The following is a 19464-nucleotide window of genomic DNA, read 5'->3' as shown; positions in this document are numbered from 1 at the left end:
ATAATATTTTTACATTGTTGTATGGCTGCTTATGTTAAGGATCTGAATTCTTTTACCACCATGACACCATACATATAGTCAGAAGCATCTCTGGCCCTGTCTACTTTTGGTCACGTGCTTTTTTAAGGCCTCTAGAATTCAAATTAAGGGAAATCTTGACACTACAACATACGTTTACATATCAAATAACAGTGTGCCTCCAGCTTTTCAAACTGTTTTGGAAAAGCCCCCTCCTGTTTCAACATGTAAAAAGAAATGTTTTTTAAGTTCTGTGTGGATGAACTAGTAGTTGGTCTGTGTGAGTGTGGTTATTAGGGGCTGGGTAACCTCTGGTCAGACTGAGGTAAGGGGGATAGTGGCAGATAAGGTGGAAGGGAGAAGGGAAGGAAGATTTACTTTAATGTATTTTTTTGTTTCCTAACTGGTTCAGGAAAGGAACAACTCTTAATACATATATGTATCCATGCACATGACTGCACCTGTATGTGTTTTCACCCTCTATTTTAAATACATTAAACATTTTCAGCACTCAAAACAGAAATAATTTCATAAAAATGTGGTCACAAAAACATCACCCTCGTGGTTCAACGACTATGAATTGAATATATCTGTCCCAAGAGGTTGTTTCTGCCTCTCATATCAGAACCTGCAGGCCAGATTATTTTACTACAAGCCAATTAGCCTGCTATCAGAGGCAGCTCTAAAACCTGTAGGGACTAGTGTGTCAGTACTAATTTATCCTAATATACAGCAATTTATACTATGATATGAATTCTTCTGAACCTTTTGATGTAATTAGGCTGTTTTTAATAGGATAGAAAATTAATGTCAACTTCAATAGAATATTTTACACACACATTAAATACACTAGTGGAACAAGTAACCTAAACACTATGAATGTAGATTGTAGAGTCCTACATTCAGTGCACATCACCATCTCCTTATAGATCATAAGTTTCATCTATTTTATTATTATATAATATATTATTCCTTTATTTTACAGTTCAAGTTACAATGTATATACTGTAAATAAATCCTAAATTTCAATAATTCTTGCATGACTTGTACTTTGTGTGGTTATAGCTTTGATTTGCACTAGTTACCTATAATTTTACATGCATAATACAAATAAATACAAATAATAGATAGCATTTTTTAAATTTTATAACATATTTTTTTTGTGTATTGTTGAACATCGTGAACATACAGACATTCAGTAGTTAAATAGAAATGTGCATCCTTGTTCAATTCAAAATAGAATTGTTCAAAATGTAATTATATGTCAAGTAAATAAAATATAAGAAATATGTAAAATAAATAACCACTTATTATGAGATCCTTACATCATAAACAAATAATATCCAATAATAAGTAAAGAATAATAATGAAGGACAATATAAGTTAATCAGGGGACTCTTCATAGTACATCAATGTAGGCACATTTTTCTTAAACACAAGTCTTTAAGTGTTTTTTTTCAATCTTTATTGAGAAAACATTCAAATATGCAATCAGTGCAGACATGTGTTCAAGATAAAGAAACAAGAATATCAATTTAAATAAATAAATAAAAAATACTAACCTTAATTTAAAAAGAAACAGAATTGGGATAAATACACTTCATTAATATAAAATTATGATTAAAAAAACATATGTTACTCTTCTTTAAAGAGTTCATTGTACAGTTTGACAGTTTTATTACTTTTTTAGTGTTTGTAAGTTTGAGAGTCTTAATATATTCTTTAAATTCACATAAAAATCTAGTGAAATTGTTATTTTGCATTTATATATGTGAAATTTACCATATAGAGTCAATAAGTTTACAATGAATTCAGTATTATATTTATCATGTTCAGAATGTGTAGCCTAATGACATTTTTACACTCAATTTTAATATTATAATTCGTTTTGCTCAACATATAATCTTCCATTCGAGTCCAAAAAATAACTGAATGTATAAAAGATTCTGGTTCATCATTGTTAAAATTACATTTGGTTTCAACATCTAAAAACAAAACAAAGCGGTGCTGATGCTGCAGGGAGGGGCGTGACGTCACGGGAGAGACCGGGAGGAGGAGGAGGCGAAGGGGGAGAAGAGAAGAGGGGGAAGGAGAAGGGACGGAGGAGAGAGCGGGGGGATGACTGCGTTAAAGGAAACGAAACAAACAAACAAAAAAAGCAACAATCATGACTCCTGTAATCCATCCTACGGTTTTTATAAATCATAATGGCTGCTCTGTTTACCTACACAGTGCGCCGCAATAAATGACGAGCCACCCCGATAAGGTAATTATCATCTTTGACGTTTCAATCTGCACGCCTTCCTCATCTTCTGACTCATTTAAGTCGACTGTGCGGTCTTCACCTTTAGTACCAAATGTCAAGTCGAGGATAATATCGATGATTATTTGCCAAATGGAATAAAAAAAGCAATCGATCGGCTGCGTGGCAACATAAAGGATCTGTTTCGGTCAATTATTTCATTTGAATTTGAGCGATAATGACGCGTTATCCTTGTAATTGTCTTGAAAGCCATCATTGTAACTCCCAGCAGGCTCCGCTGTGTCCGATTTGAGCTTCCTCCATGAAAAATTAAAATGGAAACAGGCTTCATGAGAGCGGTGCCGCATACTACACTGCTGTATTCAGCCACGCCGAGCACATGGGCTTTGCGCACAACACTAACATGCGCATTGGTTGCAGTGCGTCGTGCTCATCATTTCTGTGCCATCGTTGCTGTCTGTTGGTCACTGCAGTGTCCTCTTGGTAGCACTACATGAACAGCACTAAGTTACTCACATGACTGTTATGCTTGTATGCTAAAAACTGTGATGATCTTGAATGACCTCTAATGTTAAAAAAATCAACCCAAGACAAGTTTAAATCATAACTGACTTCTTTTTTTAAAAAATCACCTTTTCATATGCTGCAGAGTAAACTGGCTTGAGAGAGATGTCATCTCCGGGGATGGACACTCCCAGTGACCCCCTCTTGGCCAGTCCAGGAGGGAGGTTATCTACAGCTCAGGAAGGTATCTGGAGGAGCTCGCTCCCCAAAACTGCCAGCTTCCCGACGTCCACCACTCGGCACCTCAGTCACCGTGCCAACAACTTCCAAAGACAGCCAAAACGTAGGAAGCTGATAAGACCTTCTCCACCTCCGCCGCCCAACACCCCCTGCCCCCTGGACCAGCTGGACCTCAGTGAGCTTCCCCCGAGACGCACCTTCCAAGAGCTGCTCTTCAATGGCTGCATCCTGTTTGGTATCGAATTTAGCTATGCCATGGAAACGGCTTATGTGACTCCTGTGCTTCTACAGATGGGCCTACCTGATCAATTCTACAGCTTGGTGTGGTTTATAAGCCCCATACTGGGTGAGTACAGGAAGAGGAGATTACCACCTGGTGGGCAGTGGTATTTGATGGATTTTGATTTTGAATCGCAGTTATGTTCTGCAGCACTTGCTCTTTGGAATCTAACTTTGTCCCTTGTCTTTGACTTGAAGGATTCCTCGTTCAGCCTCTCATAGGAGCGTGGAGTGATCGCTGCACATCCCGGTTTGGGCGAAGGAGACCATTTATTCTTGCCTTGGCTATAGGTAAGAAATGTACTCCAGTTTTTTAGTACCGCACTTACATAAAGTTAAGGATTTGAAAGAGACACATTAAAAAAGAAGAGTGAAAACTGACACAACAGAGGCTGAGACATCCTGACTTTTAGTCCCTAATATGGGCCGAACAACAAAAACACCAGATTCTACATTTCCCGCAATGAAACTCTTTAGCATCGTTCATTAGACCTTTCCTGCTTGGTAAATGCCCACGTCTTTCTCCACACCTTCAGTTTGCCATGCAGGCTTTCTGTAAAAAACATGTTGAAAGTTAGCATAATGAATTATAGGGAAAAGTACTTGCCCAAATATTATTTAAAGTCCCCCTTCACTGCTTCACTGTGCAGAATGATTTACTGTATGTGCAGAGTTTGACACTAGAAGGCTCTTTTCATATTCATCTGCTGAATGGGGAAAGTTTCTCTGTGCTCATCTTAAATCTCAGTTTAACATACATTTCATATGTCTTAAAAATGTCTGGATCTACATCTATGTTTAAATTAATTTTGTTATCACAGTCAGACAAAAGTTATTTGTAAATGATGTGCCTTCTTGAAGGTACTTAAAGAATGTTCCACCTTTGTTTAAGTAGTTTATGTTGAACTTTATTCCAGCTGGGTTCCTTTGTTCTGTTATGATCATATTGTATATTTTGTTTATACTCCATACCGTGCTATCATGGTCTGAAGTCAATAAATAAAAAAATTAAGAAAGTCGATTTTAAGCCCAAGACAAAACATCTGGTTTGTCAAGTTAATTTCTCAGACTTGACAACCCTCCCTTCTGAACCTGAAAAGTCATTACATATCCATGTTCACAAGCTAGATATATATTATACTCCCTACAACTAGTAATTTGACTAAAAGTCGTTAAGGGCCCCTTTAAAAGTGAATACGTGAATGATTTTTTTTCCAGATTATGAGGATGTGGTACTGAAATTAAAAACATATTGTTTATACTATATACTAATCATCGTAGAATACTGTTCAAGCATTTAGTATACAAAAAATAAACATATTTAACCATTTTACACTTACAGGAAATTATACAATATGTGTGACACTGGATGTCGATCAAACTGTGACTTTGGGATGTTTCTGCCAGTTAAACTTTACAAAGAAAAAGCTTAAAGTGTTTCTTAAAATTGACTTTTTTTCACAGCTGATATTTTGACTCATCGTTGTAGGAAAAGGCTCAGGTGATACTAAAGACATTAATGATGGCTTTGGTGTATACCAGTGTTCCAGTAAGCCATGACAGTGTGACTGTGAGTCAGCATGCACAATACCAGGACCCTTAAACTGAAGCAGCCGAATAGAATTCAGCCATCATTAATTTTATTATGTACGCCTGTGCTTTTCCTGCTGTGTCATATCAAAATGTCTTCTGTGAAAAGGAGCTATTTAAAACTTTTTTTTTGTTTTTGTTTGCACTGCATTGTGGGAGAATAGCATCCACCAACAGCACTCTCAAAAATCTACCATATTCAGTATGCATAGTGTCTGATCTGAATACACTTAGTTTTGTTATATTTCCAGTATGAACACAAGACATAACTCAGAAACAATTTATAATTAGTATGTAGTATGAATTTGGGACACACCGTTTGTTTCTTCTTCTGCTTATCTTCACAGGGGCGTTGGTCGGTCTATCCCTGGTGCTGAATGGGCGGGACATTGGAAGTGCACTGGCTGACACGGCATCAAATCACAAGTGGGGAATCATCCTGACAATTTGTGGTGTAGTTCTGATGGACTTCAGTGCTGATTCAGCAGACAACCCGAGCCATGCGTACATGATGGATGTGTGCAGCCCAGAGGACCAGGATCGGGGCCTGAACATCCATGCGCTGCTGGCAGGTAGGAAAGAACTTAACACATTCACAAAGTCATTGTTACTTCATTATCATGCAGTACAGCATAGAAGATGACAGCTTTAATTTGTGTTCTTTCAAGATAATTTGGAGAAGACAAAGCTGAAATTAATCTTAATCACAAGACATTGCAAAAGGTTAAATAAAGAGGGTTTTCTTTTTGTTTCTTAATCTTGTTATACAGGACTGGGAGGTGGATTTGGCTACATCGTAGGTGGCATCAACTGGGACCAAACACAATTCGGGAAGTCGATGGGAGGTCAACTACGGGTCATATACCTGTTTACGAGTATCACATTGGTGATTGCCACCGCCATGACTCTGATGAGTATCCCTGAACGTCCCCTACCAAAGAGCCAACCGAACAAAAACTCCAGCAAAAAACATCTGAAAAGCCCCAGCCTCCCTCTTCCTCTCTCACCCCCTGTTGCCCCCGGATCGGCTCTGGGACTGGACGAGGAGGACGAGGACGGTCTTTACGCCTATAATTTCCCAAAGCCTCACCCATGTAATCCTGACCCTCTGGCCCATTCTTGCAGCGCCAATGCACGCCTCTGTGCTGGCCTCACTAGCCCCATATCGCCCCTGAGCCCCCTCACCCCAAAATATGGCAGCTTTATAAGTAGGGACAGCTCTCTAACGGGCATCAATGAATTTGCCTCCTCCTTGGGAACCTCCTACATTGACAGTGTGCTCATAAATTGCTACACAGGTCAGCAGACACCACAGGCCCTGGCGCCCAACTCCACCACCGCACCCCTACCTCCAGGGGACTCCCCGCCTCCTGACGAGCCGGCACAGGGGGCAGGGAGCCATGCTGCAGGACAGACCCAGGCTGATGTGGTGTCTCATCCAGCTGGGGAAGTTCAGGAGGCAGAAGAGGCCCAGCCTGCGGGAGATGCACAATCTCACGGAGCATCTCAGGTCACGGCTGGGGCTCAGACTGGCGCAGTGTCACATCGTGGCTCTAGTGCTGGTATCCTGAAGCGACCCCAGAGTCTTGCACTAATGGAGGAGCCGATGGCGACCCAGATTGTCGGGCTGGAGAATGGACGCAGAAGAACAGTGACCTTCAGCCAGCAGGTCAGACACATTTTTGGAAAATAACAAAAGCTTTGTATTCGGTAGTCACCACAGCATTTAAAAATTCAGTGTCTGTTTTTTTTTTTCTGATGAAGGTTGCAAACATTTTGCTGAATGGGGTGCGCTATGAGAGCGACCTGAGCGAGAACGCTGAGACAGGAGATTCCCAAATGTCAATGAAGCTGCTGTGTATAGCCATCTATAGGATGCCTCCATCTCTGCGGAGTTTATGCACTAATCATTTTTTGGGTGAGAATAATCACCTTCAAACACATTTTGTTTTGTAGCTATAAAACCCTGCAACACCTTAAAAGTTATCTGTTTTGTATTTAATTTTTAATTTGAGTCACTACTTCTCACTATGCTCTAGGCTGGCTGTCCTTTGAAGGCATGCTGCTCTTCTACACTGATTTCATGGGGGAGGTTGTGTTTGAAGGAGACCCTAAAGCACCCCACGACTCTGAGGCTTACCAACGCTACAATGCTGGTGTTAGCATGGGCTGCTGGGGCATGTGCATCTATGCATTCAGTGCTGCTTTCTACTCAGGTAAGCTTCTCTGGAAATTACATCATGGCCTTGATGTTAGTGCTGCTCTTGCCAGGGAAGAGTAATTTCCTACCCTTTGTCTTCCTTTTCTTGCCACGTACAGCTTTACATTTGACTCCTCTCTGTCTTTCTTCTTCACCTTTCCAGCCATATTGGAGAAACTGGAGGAGCGTTTCTCTCTTCGCACTCTTTATTTTTTTGCCTACCTGGCGTTCGGTTTGGGCACAGGCCTGGCCACTCTGTCCACCAACCTCTACGTGGTACTTTCTCTCTGTGTCACCTATGGGGTGCTCTTTTCTTCTCTATGCACGCTGCCTTACTCTCTGCTGTGTGAATACTACCAGAGCCCTCAGGTCAGTCTCTAGATATGTGCAAGTTTGGCATTCATTTTTCTAATTTGTAAGAGTAATTTGTGGTTGCTTGATGGTAATTTTCCACAACTATCTTAAGGCAATAATTTGACACTTTTGGATATGCACTTATTAACTTTCTTGCGGAGAGTTAGAGAAGAAGATTGACACCACCCTCATGAGAGTGGTGTCAGTTTTCTCATCTAACCCTCAGCAAAATATCCACACAGTTTTAACACTGTAGTGATTTGTGGTGCACTACACATATTAAGCAAATAACTAAACTCTTTCTCTATGTCCTTCAGTTTTGTGGCTCATCAGAGGAAGGGACCAGACGAGGCATGGGGGTGGACATCTCTCTGCTCAGCTGCCAGTACTTCCTGGCTCAGATCCTGGTTTCTGTGGCGATGGGACCTCTGACCTCACTGGTGGGTGGGGCCCAGGGAGTGATGTACTTTGCAAGCCTGATGTCATTCGTGGGCTGTCTGTACTCCTCTCTCTGCGTGGTGTACCAGCTGCCCCCCCCTGAGGGTGAGCCCCCCGAAAGCGAGACCCAGCCACTATTGGTGCACATTTAGAAAAGCCTCTTAATTTACTTTTACCTCACACACTCAAACGGCACACGCGCCCACGCTATCGCTTAGTGTCTGAGTGTGTTGACCTTCACCGCACTGATAGGACAAACACACTGTACATCCTGCCGCACACTGTACAGCACAGTTCCATATATTATTTCACAGCAATCAGCACTGCTCTTCTCAGAGCTAGACAGACAGACAGACAGACATTGGCCACTGCTCTAATATGTGTACATGTGTTCATACAGTGTGTGTGCCCATGCATTTTTTCCCAACTTTTGCAAGTGAATGTGTGACCTTTTTGAATGCAGTGTGGGACACTGTGTGTGTGTGTGTGTGTGTGTGAGTGTGTGTGAGTGTGACTGTGAATGACCTCTGAGTTTAAATAAGGCTAAACCGTTCTTGTGTCTGATTCTTTGCTGTAAAATCTTGCGTCATCTTTTCTTGCTTGTTGGTGTTTAGGATAGAAATGTTAATCACTACGTACATGCTAACCACAGCTTTCCCTTCTTTTTTCTTCCTTTTATCAGTTGCCTAACGTCTGCATGAGCTGCAATGTAATCTCTCAAAGCCTTGTGTTAATGTTTTGTTTTGGTCATACGGCCAAGGAAATGTCTACCTGCCTGTTTCTCTGAGTTAGCATAGCAGCATCACACCTTTAGGCAGGATTTTCTGACTAAATGAATGTGCTGCCAGGGACCATTCACACACAATTTTAATGTACCCATTAATTCAAGAGCTCAGCATAATTTAGCAAACAACATACTTGATATTTATGTGAGTCTGAGCGATGCGCATAATCACAGTTACAGTCTTGAAGGGCTTCACATTGTCCACATTTTTAACAGCAAATAGACTTTCCACACAATCCGCTCATCACTACACTTAAATTCAAAGTTTGGTGCTGGGTGACTCTTAATCAAGTCCCAAGTATGAGTACAATGCCAATTAAGTACTTAATCAGCATAGAGCCATGACTAATAGGATGACACACACACACGCGCACACAAACTTTCAAAAACACAGAGAAATGTGTGCTGGTGGCTAATTCTGTCTGGGCCCTCACTAAGCCATGGACAGCCCTGTGAGCTGTCACCCTACTCCTGGCCATGCCATTGTAATAATGACAGTGATTCTTGTCATTATCAGGAAGAGGAGAAGTTGAAACTGGCGTGTGAATCAGCATTCAGTCGGAAACCGAAAAAAACAGAAGAAGAGCAAACAGAGAGAAGACTCATGTGAACTTTGGGTAACCCTGAAGGTGGACAACATTGAACTGAATTGAACTGTGGGGTTTCGCTGAGCCAGCAGCAAGTGCTTATTGTCATCAGTAGGGTGCATGCTTAAGATAGTAGGCTTCTGCTCCACCATGCTCAGTGTAGTGTGATGCCCTTTTAATTGAGTTAGTTCGCCAAGTTCCCGAGGGAAGAATCAAACATCATTCCTTCATCCATCCTAAAAAAGCCATCTTCATTAGCAAAAATGGTACATATAATTGATTTTTTTTTACCTCTGTCGTGCCATGGCAAACAGTAACAGTTGTCTGATCAGCCTCAACACAAGCGCGACGCTTGACTTCAGGGCTTCAACAGCAGGTTGAACTTTAGTATAAAACCTGTTTTAAGCCTTTCATTGTGACTGTTTCATTGACTGACTCACACAGTGAACACCCCAACATTACGGTGCCAGTCATAATCGCTGCCTCAGCAGAATGTCAATATTTGCCTACTATTAAGCCTCCTGAACTGGATGCACGCCATGCTCATGTTTCTGAGGAAACAGTTACTGTGTGGATCATGCTGTTGCAGCTTGCTTGAAAAAAAAAAACAAAACACATTGAGGTTTTGTGTTATAATGGTACCACCTATTGCTCAATATTAGCAGTGTTACTGTAAACGCTACGTCTCTTCAGGATTCAGTTAAAACTAAAATTATAATTTTGCCATTTTGGAGTCCCGTGTCAATTCTTGTTATAATTACCACTTTACAGCCACCACCCTGGTTGACTTGCACAATAATGACCTGCAATTTCTAACTACACCTCATGGGGGAGCCAGGACACATAAGAAAGCAAACACATTAATTCTGTGCACCGTTTTCCATTATTCCTGTTCCTTCCTGCATCTTAGCCAGCCATTTTCCATGTTCAGAAAAATTGGGTCAAGTGACATCTACTTACAGTCATGGATTTCAGAAACACTTATGAGCTTGAGACAAGTAAAATGCACACAAAACAGATCTTAAGTAAAAAGACAATTTATTTGTTAATCAGAATATACAAAGCAGTGGCTGAAGTAACCAAATGTCATTCTGGTTCTGAAAAAGGCAGTCTTGGACACAAAACTGGGCTACCCAGCCATAACATAAAACTCATTGAAAACGTAAGAAAAACAAAGTATAAATGGTACAAACTTGCGTGGAATGCATACAGAACAAATGACCAAAGCTTTAAGATTTAAGAGGGGTTAATTAACATTGCAAAATCCTGCCTCCATCAAACAGCATCAAGCGATCTTGTGGAGGCGCAAGACAGAGCCCCTTTATTCATTTGCACCATCTGTTATGTTAACAGGGCAGCCAAGCCAAGGATTAACTAGCAGCTCAACACAAAAGATTATGCCTCAACTAATAATGCTAACAACTGTCCATTAGCCCCTGCTTAAAACTTATCTTTGGTCCTTTAAGTGAATCTGAGAGGTCAACATGAGCCTTGGAGGTGAGCAGCTGCCTGTATGTATGAATCATCTGGTCAGCACTGACATAATAGAGATTGTGCTTCTAACATACTGATATAAAACCTCAAGAAATGAAAAAACTGATCTCATAGTGTGGCCCGATTTGTACAAGTAGAAAAAAAGCTCATTTTAAAGACCAATAAATAACATTTCGTAAAAAAAGGAGGCAGGGCCACTATGTTTCAGGACTCCAGTGCAATGTGATAACATGGGAGCAAACAAAAAGAAATATCTTTCAAAGATACAGAAAGCACAAGCTCTACAACACGATGTTGACCAGGCTGGTAGGACAGTGCTGCAAACAAGTAGCAGGGCAGAGATCTAAGCCTCCACTTCTGCCTCTTTTGAATCTCCATTTTCCTCTGTCTTCTGCTTTTTTGTCTCCACTTTCTCCTAATGGAAAAAGAAAAATATTTCAAACCCAATATCAAAGAGGTTCAACCAACTGGTTAATAGATTAAAAAAATGAGTAATTCAGCTCAACAAATTACAGAAGTGTGTCAAGTGGAATTTCAGAGATTGTGTACTGCATGCTGAGGACAACTCACCTCCTCCTCCTCAGCAGCACGCTTCACAGGCTGTGCATCAGTCTCCTCAGCAGGGGGCGCCTCCTCTGCATTCCCTGTAAGGACAGTTTGTCACTTCAGAAAATACATCTTTCACCCTCAGTGTAATTAAAACAAGATTTACGTTTACCAGATCAACACCAATATGGACATTTTAACTCAAGGCCACACACGGGAAGAACATTTACAAGACAAATAAGGAGAAACAAAGTGACAGAAACATGAGATTGGTTTAACAAAAAGTCTACTAATGGAAAAAAAAGCAATATTGCTCCATATCAATGTACCATCTCCATTCTTGTGTTCCTCCTCTGCCTTTTCTTCCACTTTGTCACTGTGATCAGCACCGTTCTGAATAAAGAGAAGGAAATGTCAGTCCACTAACATATTTCACAACTGAGCTTTTATTATGTGAGCAACATTGTAGGATTATGGACATTATTGTAAAGGGAGAAAACAGTCAAAACATGGAATCCCAAAACATAGTTGAAATAATCCTCCCACAGCCTTACATGTATGGACTCCTCTGGGGACACTTTAGAAAAAGGCATATTTGTGGAGCCCTTATTACCTCCCCAGAGGATTAACTACCAAGCTCTGAGAAAAGAAAAAAAAACCCTCAGTCAAGAGGAACCAATGGAGACGTCCAAAAGCTTGCTAGTTAACATCTGTGCCATTTCACAACCCAAACAAAGCACTGTGTGGAGAGCAGCTGAACAGAAGGGGGAGGCGGTCGCAGCGACACCTGCATGATGAGGGGAGCTAAGACAAAAGGCCATGAGGCTTTCTCCTCGTCTCTAACTCACTGTGCCATTGGCAGGTGCGTCTCCGTTGTCGGTCTTCTTCTTCTCCTCCTCCACCACCACTTCTTTCTTCTCCTTCAGCTCCTACAAAATAAAAGCATCCCCACATTCAATGCGACGCTCAGCAGAGTTTATTCTGAAGGGACATACGCAGCTCACACGTCTGGGTTTAATTAAAAGAAAACATGATTAACACATCTGTGATAAAAGTCTAATTGGAAATAGTACGTGTGAATATTGCACGTTCTCATGCCAATCCGTGCGCGCGTGACGTTAATGTAACTTAACGTTCACGTTACTGTGGCTTCCCGCCCACAGCTGCAGCTCTGCTTCACCAGCTGTATGCTGCTTTGTCTGCTCTACAACACATTTTTAGCAAACCACATCACATACGAAAAATTTCCCGGCAACCAAAATGTAGCTGCCGACGCTTGAAATTACAAGTAACTCACACTGTTGGTGCGTAATCAACGACATTTCCGTATAACGTTAACAGTCATTTTAAGTAACACATTCATTAGTTTTAACTTTCAGTACCGTTAATGGTAACGGCTGCTGTTAGGGAAACACCACTGCTTTCTATCCAGAGTTAGTCAACTAAACCAAGTGTTAAAAATAATATAACAACTTTTAAAGTTCCTAAAATCTTTTAACACGACGGTTCAACTGAAATAAAAAAAATTGAATGAAACGCACCTTGGCTGTAACCTCTGCAGTTGCGGTCGTGTCAACAGCTGTGTCGGCCATGGCTATTTTACTTTAGATAACTGTATTCCTGTTCAGAAAAAAAAGATTTTTTTAATTTCTTGGCTCTTTGCCTTCGTGTGAATACACCAAAGACTCTGAGAGAGAAATGATGTCTGCCCGTCTCCGCTTTTCTCTCGAGCTCGTTGTAAGTCCACTCTCGTTGGATACAGCAACACAATCCCGCACACGATTGGACAATGTCGACCACCGGAATATTTGATTGGAGAAATATCGTGTCATTCATGACAAGTCGTCCCGCCTACCGGCTATCTCGTCGTTGATTGGTCAATTGTTTTAAAGCGCTGCACTGTGATACTAGAGTTCTTTTTTTTTTTTTTTTTTTTTACTCTCCATCAACTAGCGTTTGGTTTTCACCTTTAATCTAAACAATGGATGTAAGTGTGCCGTTGTTAAAGTTACAGGTTAATAATCTATAACACTCTGCTGACGACTGAATATCAATCTTGAGTAGATAGGTTGGAAAAGTTTATGAACACATGTCCACCACGGACTGTATCTTTTTTTTTCTTTTTCTTTCTTTTTTTTTTTTTTTTTTTTTTTTTATCTTAGCGCTCTTTCTCTGTAGGAAGATAGGGTATCAAATTACAGGCAAAAACGGAATAATGTGTAGATGTGACAACCATGCGGCCACTCCTCCTTTCTATATTTAACTCTTGTAACAAAACGTGTTTTCTGCTCTAGTGTGCCACTCTTTCACTTTTTTACCAGATCTGATGAATTGTGTCATACCAGTAAAAGTGCAACGTGTATGTTAATTAATGATTATTCATATTATGATTAAGCCACTCCTGATTTTAACACACAACTGTTTAAAGAGGAACAACATACCTACAGAGCCTGAGCTAAACAGCAGACAAATCATATCCAATTATTTTAGATGACACTGGCACTTAATTGAAATTGGAAATTGTTTGTTGCTTATGAACTAATAAATGTCAGTCATCCTTATTGCGTTTTCTACTGAAGTAATTAAGAGATCAATCTATGGAGGAAACGTGTTATCTATTTCAGGCTATATTTGCTACAAAGAAAAGGAATAAGTCCTGTGCCATACACTGGCTATGGATAGACCAAGCAATAAACATGTCCCTTTGGGATTTGTGAGTCAGTATGGGGCACGATGTGTAGTACAGTGTGTGTGCCTACAGTGTGTTTAAAAACCTTTACAGCATGCATTAAATTACAACTATTGTCATTATTACATTACTAAATGTGAAACAGATTTTTTATTTACATAGAAAGTACAGTTTTGCAGATGAGAGGCTGAACAAAATATATGTCTGAGGTAAAGTCTAAATAATTGCACACACTAGAAGTAACCTTGTTTTAAGCATGTGTGCAAAAAAAAAAAAAGAAAATTAATTGCATTCCCACATTGAATACAGTAGGCCTATGTGTGTCTTGCAGCATTGGATGATAGATAATTTGCCAGATCTCACAAATGCTACTGAAATACTACAACAGTTTTTGTCTAACTCATATTTAATGTATATTCCGGTGATTAACCATGAGACAGAAGACACTTTATTGTCACTGTATGCAATACAACAAAATCTTCTGCGGCAACCCTCAGAAAACAGCAGCAGTAAGAACACTGAGGGAATTAATAAAAAAAAGTAGAATAAAATAATTAACGATGAATTATTAATGATTTAAATGTAATATTTTTGTTTAAATCACAAAAATATCATCTGTCATCTGCAGTCAAAAATTAGCCTTTTGGCTAAATGTGAAACATTTAAATTATATTGACATTAATCAATGTGTGCTGCCCCTGATAAATAAATGAATAATGTAAGTAAATTAAAAAGTAATATTTCTCCAGTAAGAAAAGGATAAAATAAGACATATTTCCTTTTCCCTTTTTAATTAGGAAGCCTTTGGTCTTGTTGAAATAGTGTTGTCTAATATCCCAAACTAGCTGTTTTTACTCTCCCTTGTTTGAGGTGAACTTTCTTTGTCATGACTGAACTCACTCATCCAACTGTTAAACCAAAGGAAGTGGCAACACACATGTTTGTGGGCCCTGCACTCAGTAATTTAGGCCTGCATCTGGACAGAGCCTCACTGTCAGTTACAAAGGAGAAAAAACATGTTTTTGTTATCGCAGATCAAATCTACATTTTGTGGCCTACAAGTGAATTCCTTAAGTTTCAACAAAATCTTTTGACCTAGATCAACCTTATTTGACACGCCTGCCATTGTTTCCAACCACACATAACTATCATTCATTTTCATAAAATGTTTGTGTTATGAAGTTATCAGATAGCGGTTAGAGTAACAGTGTAATTTCCACTTAACTCCAATTTACATTACATATTTGCATGTGTGCCATGTGCTCTGGATTTCAAATATTTTTCTAGACAGTCTTACTCATGTTTTACCCTGAACTTGTCCCAACACACCAAAGCAGGATATCTTGACACAAGTATTTCTTCAGCCTCTAATTTTAGGGCCTCATAGGACCTAATCCTAACCGCCTCAGTTATCTTCTCCCTGCCATGCCACTATTCAAGCCACTGATTTTGAAGAAGCCTCCAGGCCCTGTTTAGTCATTCACATCACATTCAGAAATATAATTATGAAGACTGTAATTACATGCAGAGATCAAAGGCTTGTGTCCCAGTGTAGTAGCTGGTTACTTTGAGATTTATTTTCCATTTCATATAAGGATGTTTTTTCATTTAAGTCTGCTCTGTTCTAATATGACCTATTACCTGGTAACTATAACAAAGATATATTAAAACATTTATTACTTTAATTTTATATACCAGAGTCTCTGATAGATCATGTGAATGACAAAAAAAGTCATAATTAACAATAAAGAAAAGGTCAGATGATCACATTGACTCATCAGCTTTACATAGTGTGGTTGAACAGTAATACAATATAGACATTAAGCAGCAAATGAAAGTCATTTATCATGTCACTGCACGTGTTGTCAAAGACTCATCTTGGCATTGCAAGTGCTTCCGTTTTATGTGGGAAATGAAGACCACGTGAATACGGTCTGAACTGAAGCAGACATCCTCAATCTAATGGCCTCGCTGTGTACAGCGAGAACCTACAGTATATCCATGGGAGGAATAGTGGAGTACACTAAAAAGCAGTAGAAGGCATTACTCACTCTTTTTTCTGTAAATGGAAAATGGGAGCAATCAGAAAGAGGGGGAGTGTCTGTGAGATAATTTCCTGTCTTTTTTTTTTTTTTTCTTATTTGCTTACCTCAACATGTTTCCATGTGCCACAGATCTTTTGAGAAATGGGCAGCCTGTTCATGCCGCAGGTAAAGTATAGGTGAACCAAAGTGTGGTAGTAAGCAGGACAGTCAAAGAGATACAATTCATGTTGTATTTTTTATGAATTCCTTATGCACCAAAAACTAGAGTGTTTACCACTCTTTCCACAAGTAGGAAATGGAAATTTTTTATGCCATTAAAAAATTATGGGACCACAGACAGGAAAACTGTACAAAAGAAAAGCCTCTTTGTGTTCACAGTGACACATGTTTGAAAGTAAATGAAATATTTTGCATCAGTTTCTATGGCCGGGGGAGACATCTTTTTGAGTATCAAACTGTTCTCCACTGTGCTAACAGGTTAAAGGATATAGGATATAGGATGGGAAGTATAGCACCTTTATTTCACCTCAATTTCTTGGGGACAAAGGACTGACCTGACTTGTGGAATGTCAGTGCTCCGGGGTAGAGCAAAGTGGGGCCCATCAAAGAGCAGAGGTCAGGATTAGGCGGGGGAAGGGTCCTGATAATTGGAGGAATTGGTGGGTGCAAGCTGAGCTCTTTTGTTTTGAACAGCAGTGTCCTGCACGGTCTGGCTGGCTTTCTCTGGTTCTCAAGCAAGTTCTGCAGTATAGAGGGACAACATATAGTTGACTTCTCACTGGGACTCTTCAGTCAAATGCACAGCGAGGTAGAAAGTGTGCTTACATTATTTATCTCTAATTAACTCAAGTTAGTCCTATTATTGTTGGCGATAATGAGAACATGTACACTAAAAGTGCTGACACATAACCTCCAGAGGTTCATAATGTATTTTTAAATCATAATTGCAGGGATGTTCCTAAAGAAACTACTAGGCTGGTGATAGTCATAGTACTTTTACCCATTTAAGAGCTTTTCTGTAAACTAATGCAGTTACGCAAAAATTATTCTGTAGATGTATTCTTAATGACACTACAATGCATTTGTATCAATATGGCTCTGAAAAGTCTTTATGGACATGCAAGAGGTTTCACCTTAATTTATTATTTTTAATGTCATTAACTTATTGTAAATATATATATATATATATGTGTGTGTGTGTGTGTGTGTGTGTGTGTGTGTGTGTATATATATAAGAAATTTGTAAGCAATAAATAGTAGCAGTACATAGGTGTGTGTCTATTGAGAATTTTTTACAATACATGTGAATAAATATAATCAACAAAACAGTAAAAACAGAAAATCAATTTGTATGCAGTATTAAATAGTAATATGAAAAACTGTATCTGCTTTTTTAGGAACACACATAGTGTAAACCAAAGCTCCTCTGTGACATGGTGCCAAGAGATCCTGACATCCTTAAGGCTCTGGATAATTGTTGGGCTGTTGTGGTTGACATGCTTCTTCAATGTTGCATGGATTAGGTGCTTTGAGGATTTGGAAAATGCCAGTGCTTATTTTTCAAATGTTGCAAGACATTTGGTCTCAGTACACAGATTTAAAGAAGTGTTTACCATTGACTCAAGCTGGTTGAAATTGGGTGTTGGATTTATTAAAGGATGTGTGTTGTCTCCTTCCTTGTTTGTGAAAATTATGGACAGAATATCAAGGTGCAGCCAAAGTCTGGAGACTGTTGTTGTTAATCTTTGGATATGAAACTGTTTCTGGCTCAATTCCTGATACGCAGTGGAGCCAATTAACCTTTTCTATGGCAGAGATTTTAACATGTTATGCCAGAAAAAGCACAGCTGTAATTAATAACATGAATCATGGGTGCACTCCATTTATGTGTGTAGGTCTCAGGGCCCTTGTATTGTGCAAGCTGGCTCACTGTCTTGCCTTACTGAGACATATAAATGCAACAGAGCCATTGTTAATGTTATTGGTTACACCTGTGCTTTTCCTGCAGAGACAAGTCAAAATGTCTGCTGTGAAAACGGTCTATCACTACTGGCTGTGGAGTAACTGGGATGAGGATTATTGTCAATTGCCGCCAACTCTGCAGGAAAAGTCGTCATATTTAGCAGAGCAACTACTGTATGGAGAGGAGATCAGATATTTTATCTCATTATTAATGAATGACGGTAAACATGGTTGTGAGATGACTGGCGGTAAAATGCATCAGCTGCAGTAATGTGCCCATTGTAATGGACCATTTTGAAGTTTGCTTCTTGGCTGTTTATCTTTAATCTGACCCTAGTTGGAGACACAAAGGATGATACTGTGAACACAAGTGGCTGAAATCTTGGACAAACTCCACACCAGTACGCCCATGGGGGCCTCTCTCTGCAGGTAAGAGACCTCAGAGCAGACCCAGGACATACTACAGGGACTACAACTCCCAGCTGGCATGGGGACGCTTGGTGGAGGTGTTAGAGGAAACTGCTGGGGAAAAGAGCACCTGGGCTTCTCCACTGGTTATGTTGCCACAGTGACACTGACTCCAAAACCGAGCTAGAAAATGAATGGGTAGATAGATGATAGACATCATGTGAATGTATTATGTATTTGTGTTACAGAAGCCAAGAGTCACACACTGTATTTATACTTGACAAATGAAACATTTAGATATGTCAATTCCCAGAAGTCTAGATAAGGAGCTTATGCATACAACTCAAAAACACTGAAATCAATATATTCCTATGTACATTCTATTATTTTAAGATTAATTTTTACTTTTATTTCTACTGCTACACGACCATCTTCTCAGGGGGATCCTTTAAATTTCATCTTATTAATCGTACACTTTAACTTACAATGTCTTTAGATCCTCCATGTATTGTACTTTTGGTAATGTTATGACTTGTGGTTTATTGGTTTATTCAAGATGGTTGATTTGATTATTTCACACCCACATAAATTCATCAGAATCTGACTAAGGCTAATGTCTCTGTTTGCTATGTGAAGATTTCCTGCTCGTTTCTAGTCTGAAAATGATCAAAACTTAAAACATACAAGAATTAGTCACAGCTGATTTTGTCAGAGAAGAGGCAGCAACACATGTTTGCATATTTTCTTACACTGTAGACATGTACTGATAATAAAAACTGAACAAACACAACTATAGATAATGGAAACACTGGTGTGTGACCAGATGAATATAGGTGAAAAATCCATGCATATTGTGCTATGGTGTTATACATTGCAATTAGTTAAGTTAAAACAGCTGATAACCCTCTGATATTTAATATAATCTTAATTCATTTTTCTCCTAATTAGTGCAATCATTTCTTTTAGGTTTACAACCCTAAAATCCAACAATATGAACACTTGAAAGTGTAGCAAATGGCTTTCTTTTTCTGTACTGCTTGAGTTAAGCTTCAGCTCTACTACC

General features: G+C 39.5%; 2 protein-coding genes across 8 annotated transcripts; one reads left to right on the top strand and one right to left on the bottom strand.

Annotated features, from left to right (window-relative positions):
* The first annotated feature begins 1635 nt into the window (after nt 1-1635).
* On the top strand, nt 1636-10475 carry slc45a1 (solute carrier family 45 member 1). Of its 7 annotated transcripts, none has more exons than XM_067586967.1 (10): nt 1637-2284; nt 2931-3371; nt 3503-3595; nt 5242-5466; nt 5665-6563; nt 6659-6812; nt 6934-7110; nt 7258-7463; nt 7766-7888; nt 9188-10475. In XM_067586967.1, exons 2-10 carry the CDS (start codon nt 2951-2953, stop codon nt 9278-9280), a joined length of 2391 nt encoding a protein of 796 aa, XP_067443068.1. In that variant the 5' UTR covers nt 1637-2284; nt 2931-2950; the 3' UTR covers nt 9281-10475. The 7 variants fall into 7 exon arrangements, with proteins under 7 accessions (XP_067443064.1, XP_067443068.1, XP_067443067.1 ...); XM_067586966.1 differs by having other exon boundaries at nt 7766-7991; XM_067586963.1 differs by having other exon boundaries at nt 1636-2284; nt 7766-10475.
* On the bottom strand, nt 10279-13034 carry si:ch211-222l21.1 (prothymosin alpha). Its single transcript, XM_067586971.1, has 5 exons — nt 12839-13034; nt 12146-12226; nt 11627-11690; nt 11322-11395; nt 10279-11166 (listed from the first exon to the last, which is right to left on the bottom strand). Exons 1-5 carry the CDS (start codon nt 12887-12889, stop codon nt 11095-11097), a joined length of 342 nt encoding a protein of 113 aa, XP_067443072.1. The 5' UTR covers nt 12890-13034; the 3' UTR covers nt 10279-11094.
* Nucleotides 13035-19464: the final 6430 nt, after the last annotated feature.

Source organism: Thunnus thynnus, chromosome 4 (assembly GCF_963924715.1).
Source record: "Thunnus thynnus chromosome 4, fThuThy2.1, whole genome shotgun sequence".
Classification (NCBI taxonomy): Eukaryota; Metazoa; Chordata; class Actinopteri; order Scombriformes; family Scombridae; genus Thunnus; species Thunnus thynnus.
Note: the sequence above shows the minus strand (reverse complement) of the source record. Positions and strands in the feature narration are given on the sequence as shown.

Bases quoted from the DNA above. Each gene is read 5' to 3' on its own strand.
- slc45a1 (XM_067586963.1), top strand. From the start codon at position 2,951: ATGTCATCTCCGGGGATGGACACTCCCAGTGACCCCCTCTTGGCCAGT. The intron at 3,596-5,241 runs GTAAGAAATGTA...TTATCTTCACAG, and splicing joins TATTCTTGCCTTGGCTATAG to GGGCGTTGGTCGGTCTATCC. The intron at 7,111-7,257 runs GTAAGCTTCTCT...TCACCTTTCCAG, and splicing joins CAGTGCTGCTTTCTACTCAG to CCATATTGGAGAAACTGGAG.
- si:ch211-222l21.1 (XM_067586971.1), bottom strand. From the start codon at position 12,889: ATGGCCGACACAGCTGTTGACACGACCGCAACTGCAGAGGTTACAGCC. The intron at 11,691-12,145 runs GTGAGTTAGAGA...CTCTTTATTCAG, and splicing joins ACGCACCTGCCAATGGCACA to AACGGTGCTGATCACAGTGA. The intron at 11,396-11,626 runs GTACATTGATAT...CTGTCCTTACAG, and splicing joins GGAACACAAGAATGGAGATG to GGAATGCAGAGGAGGCGCCC.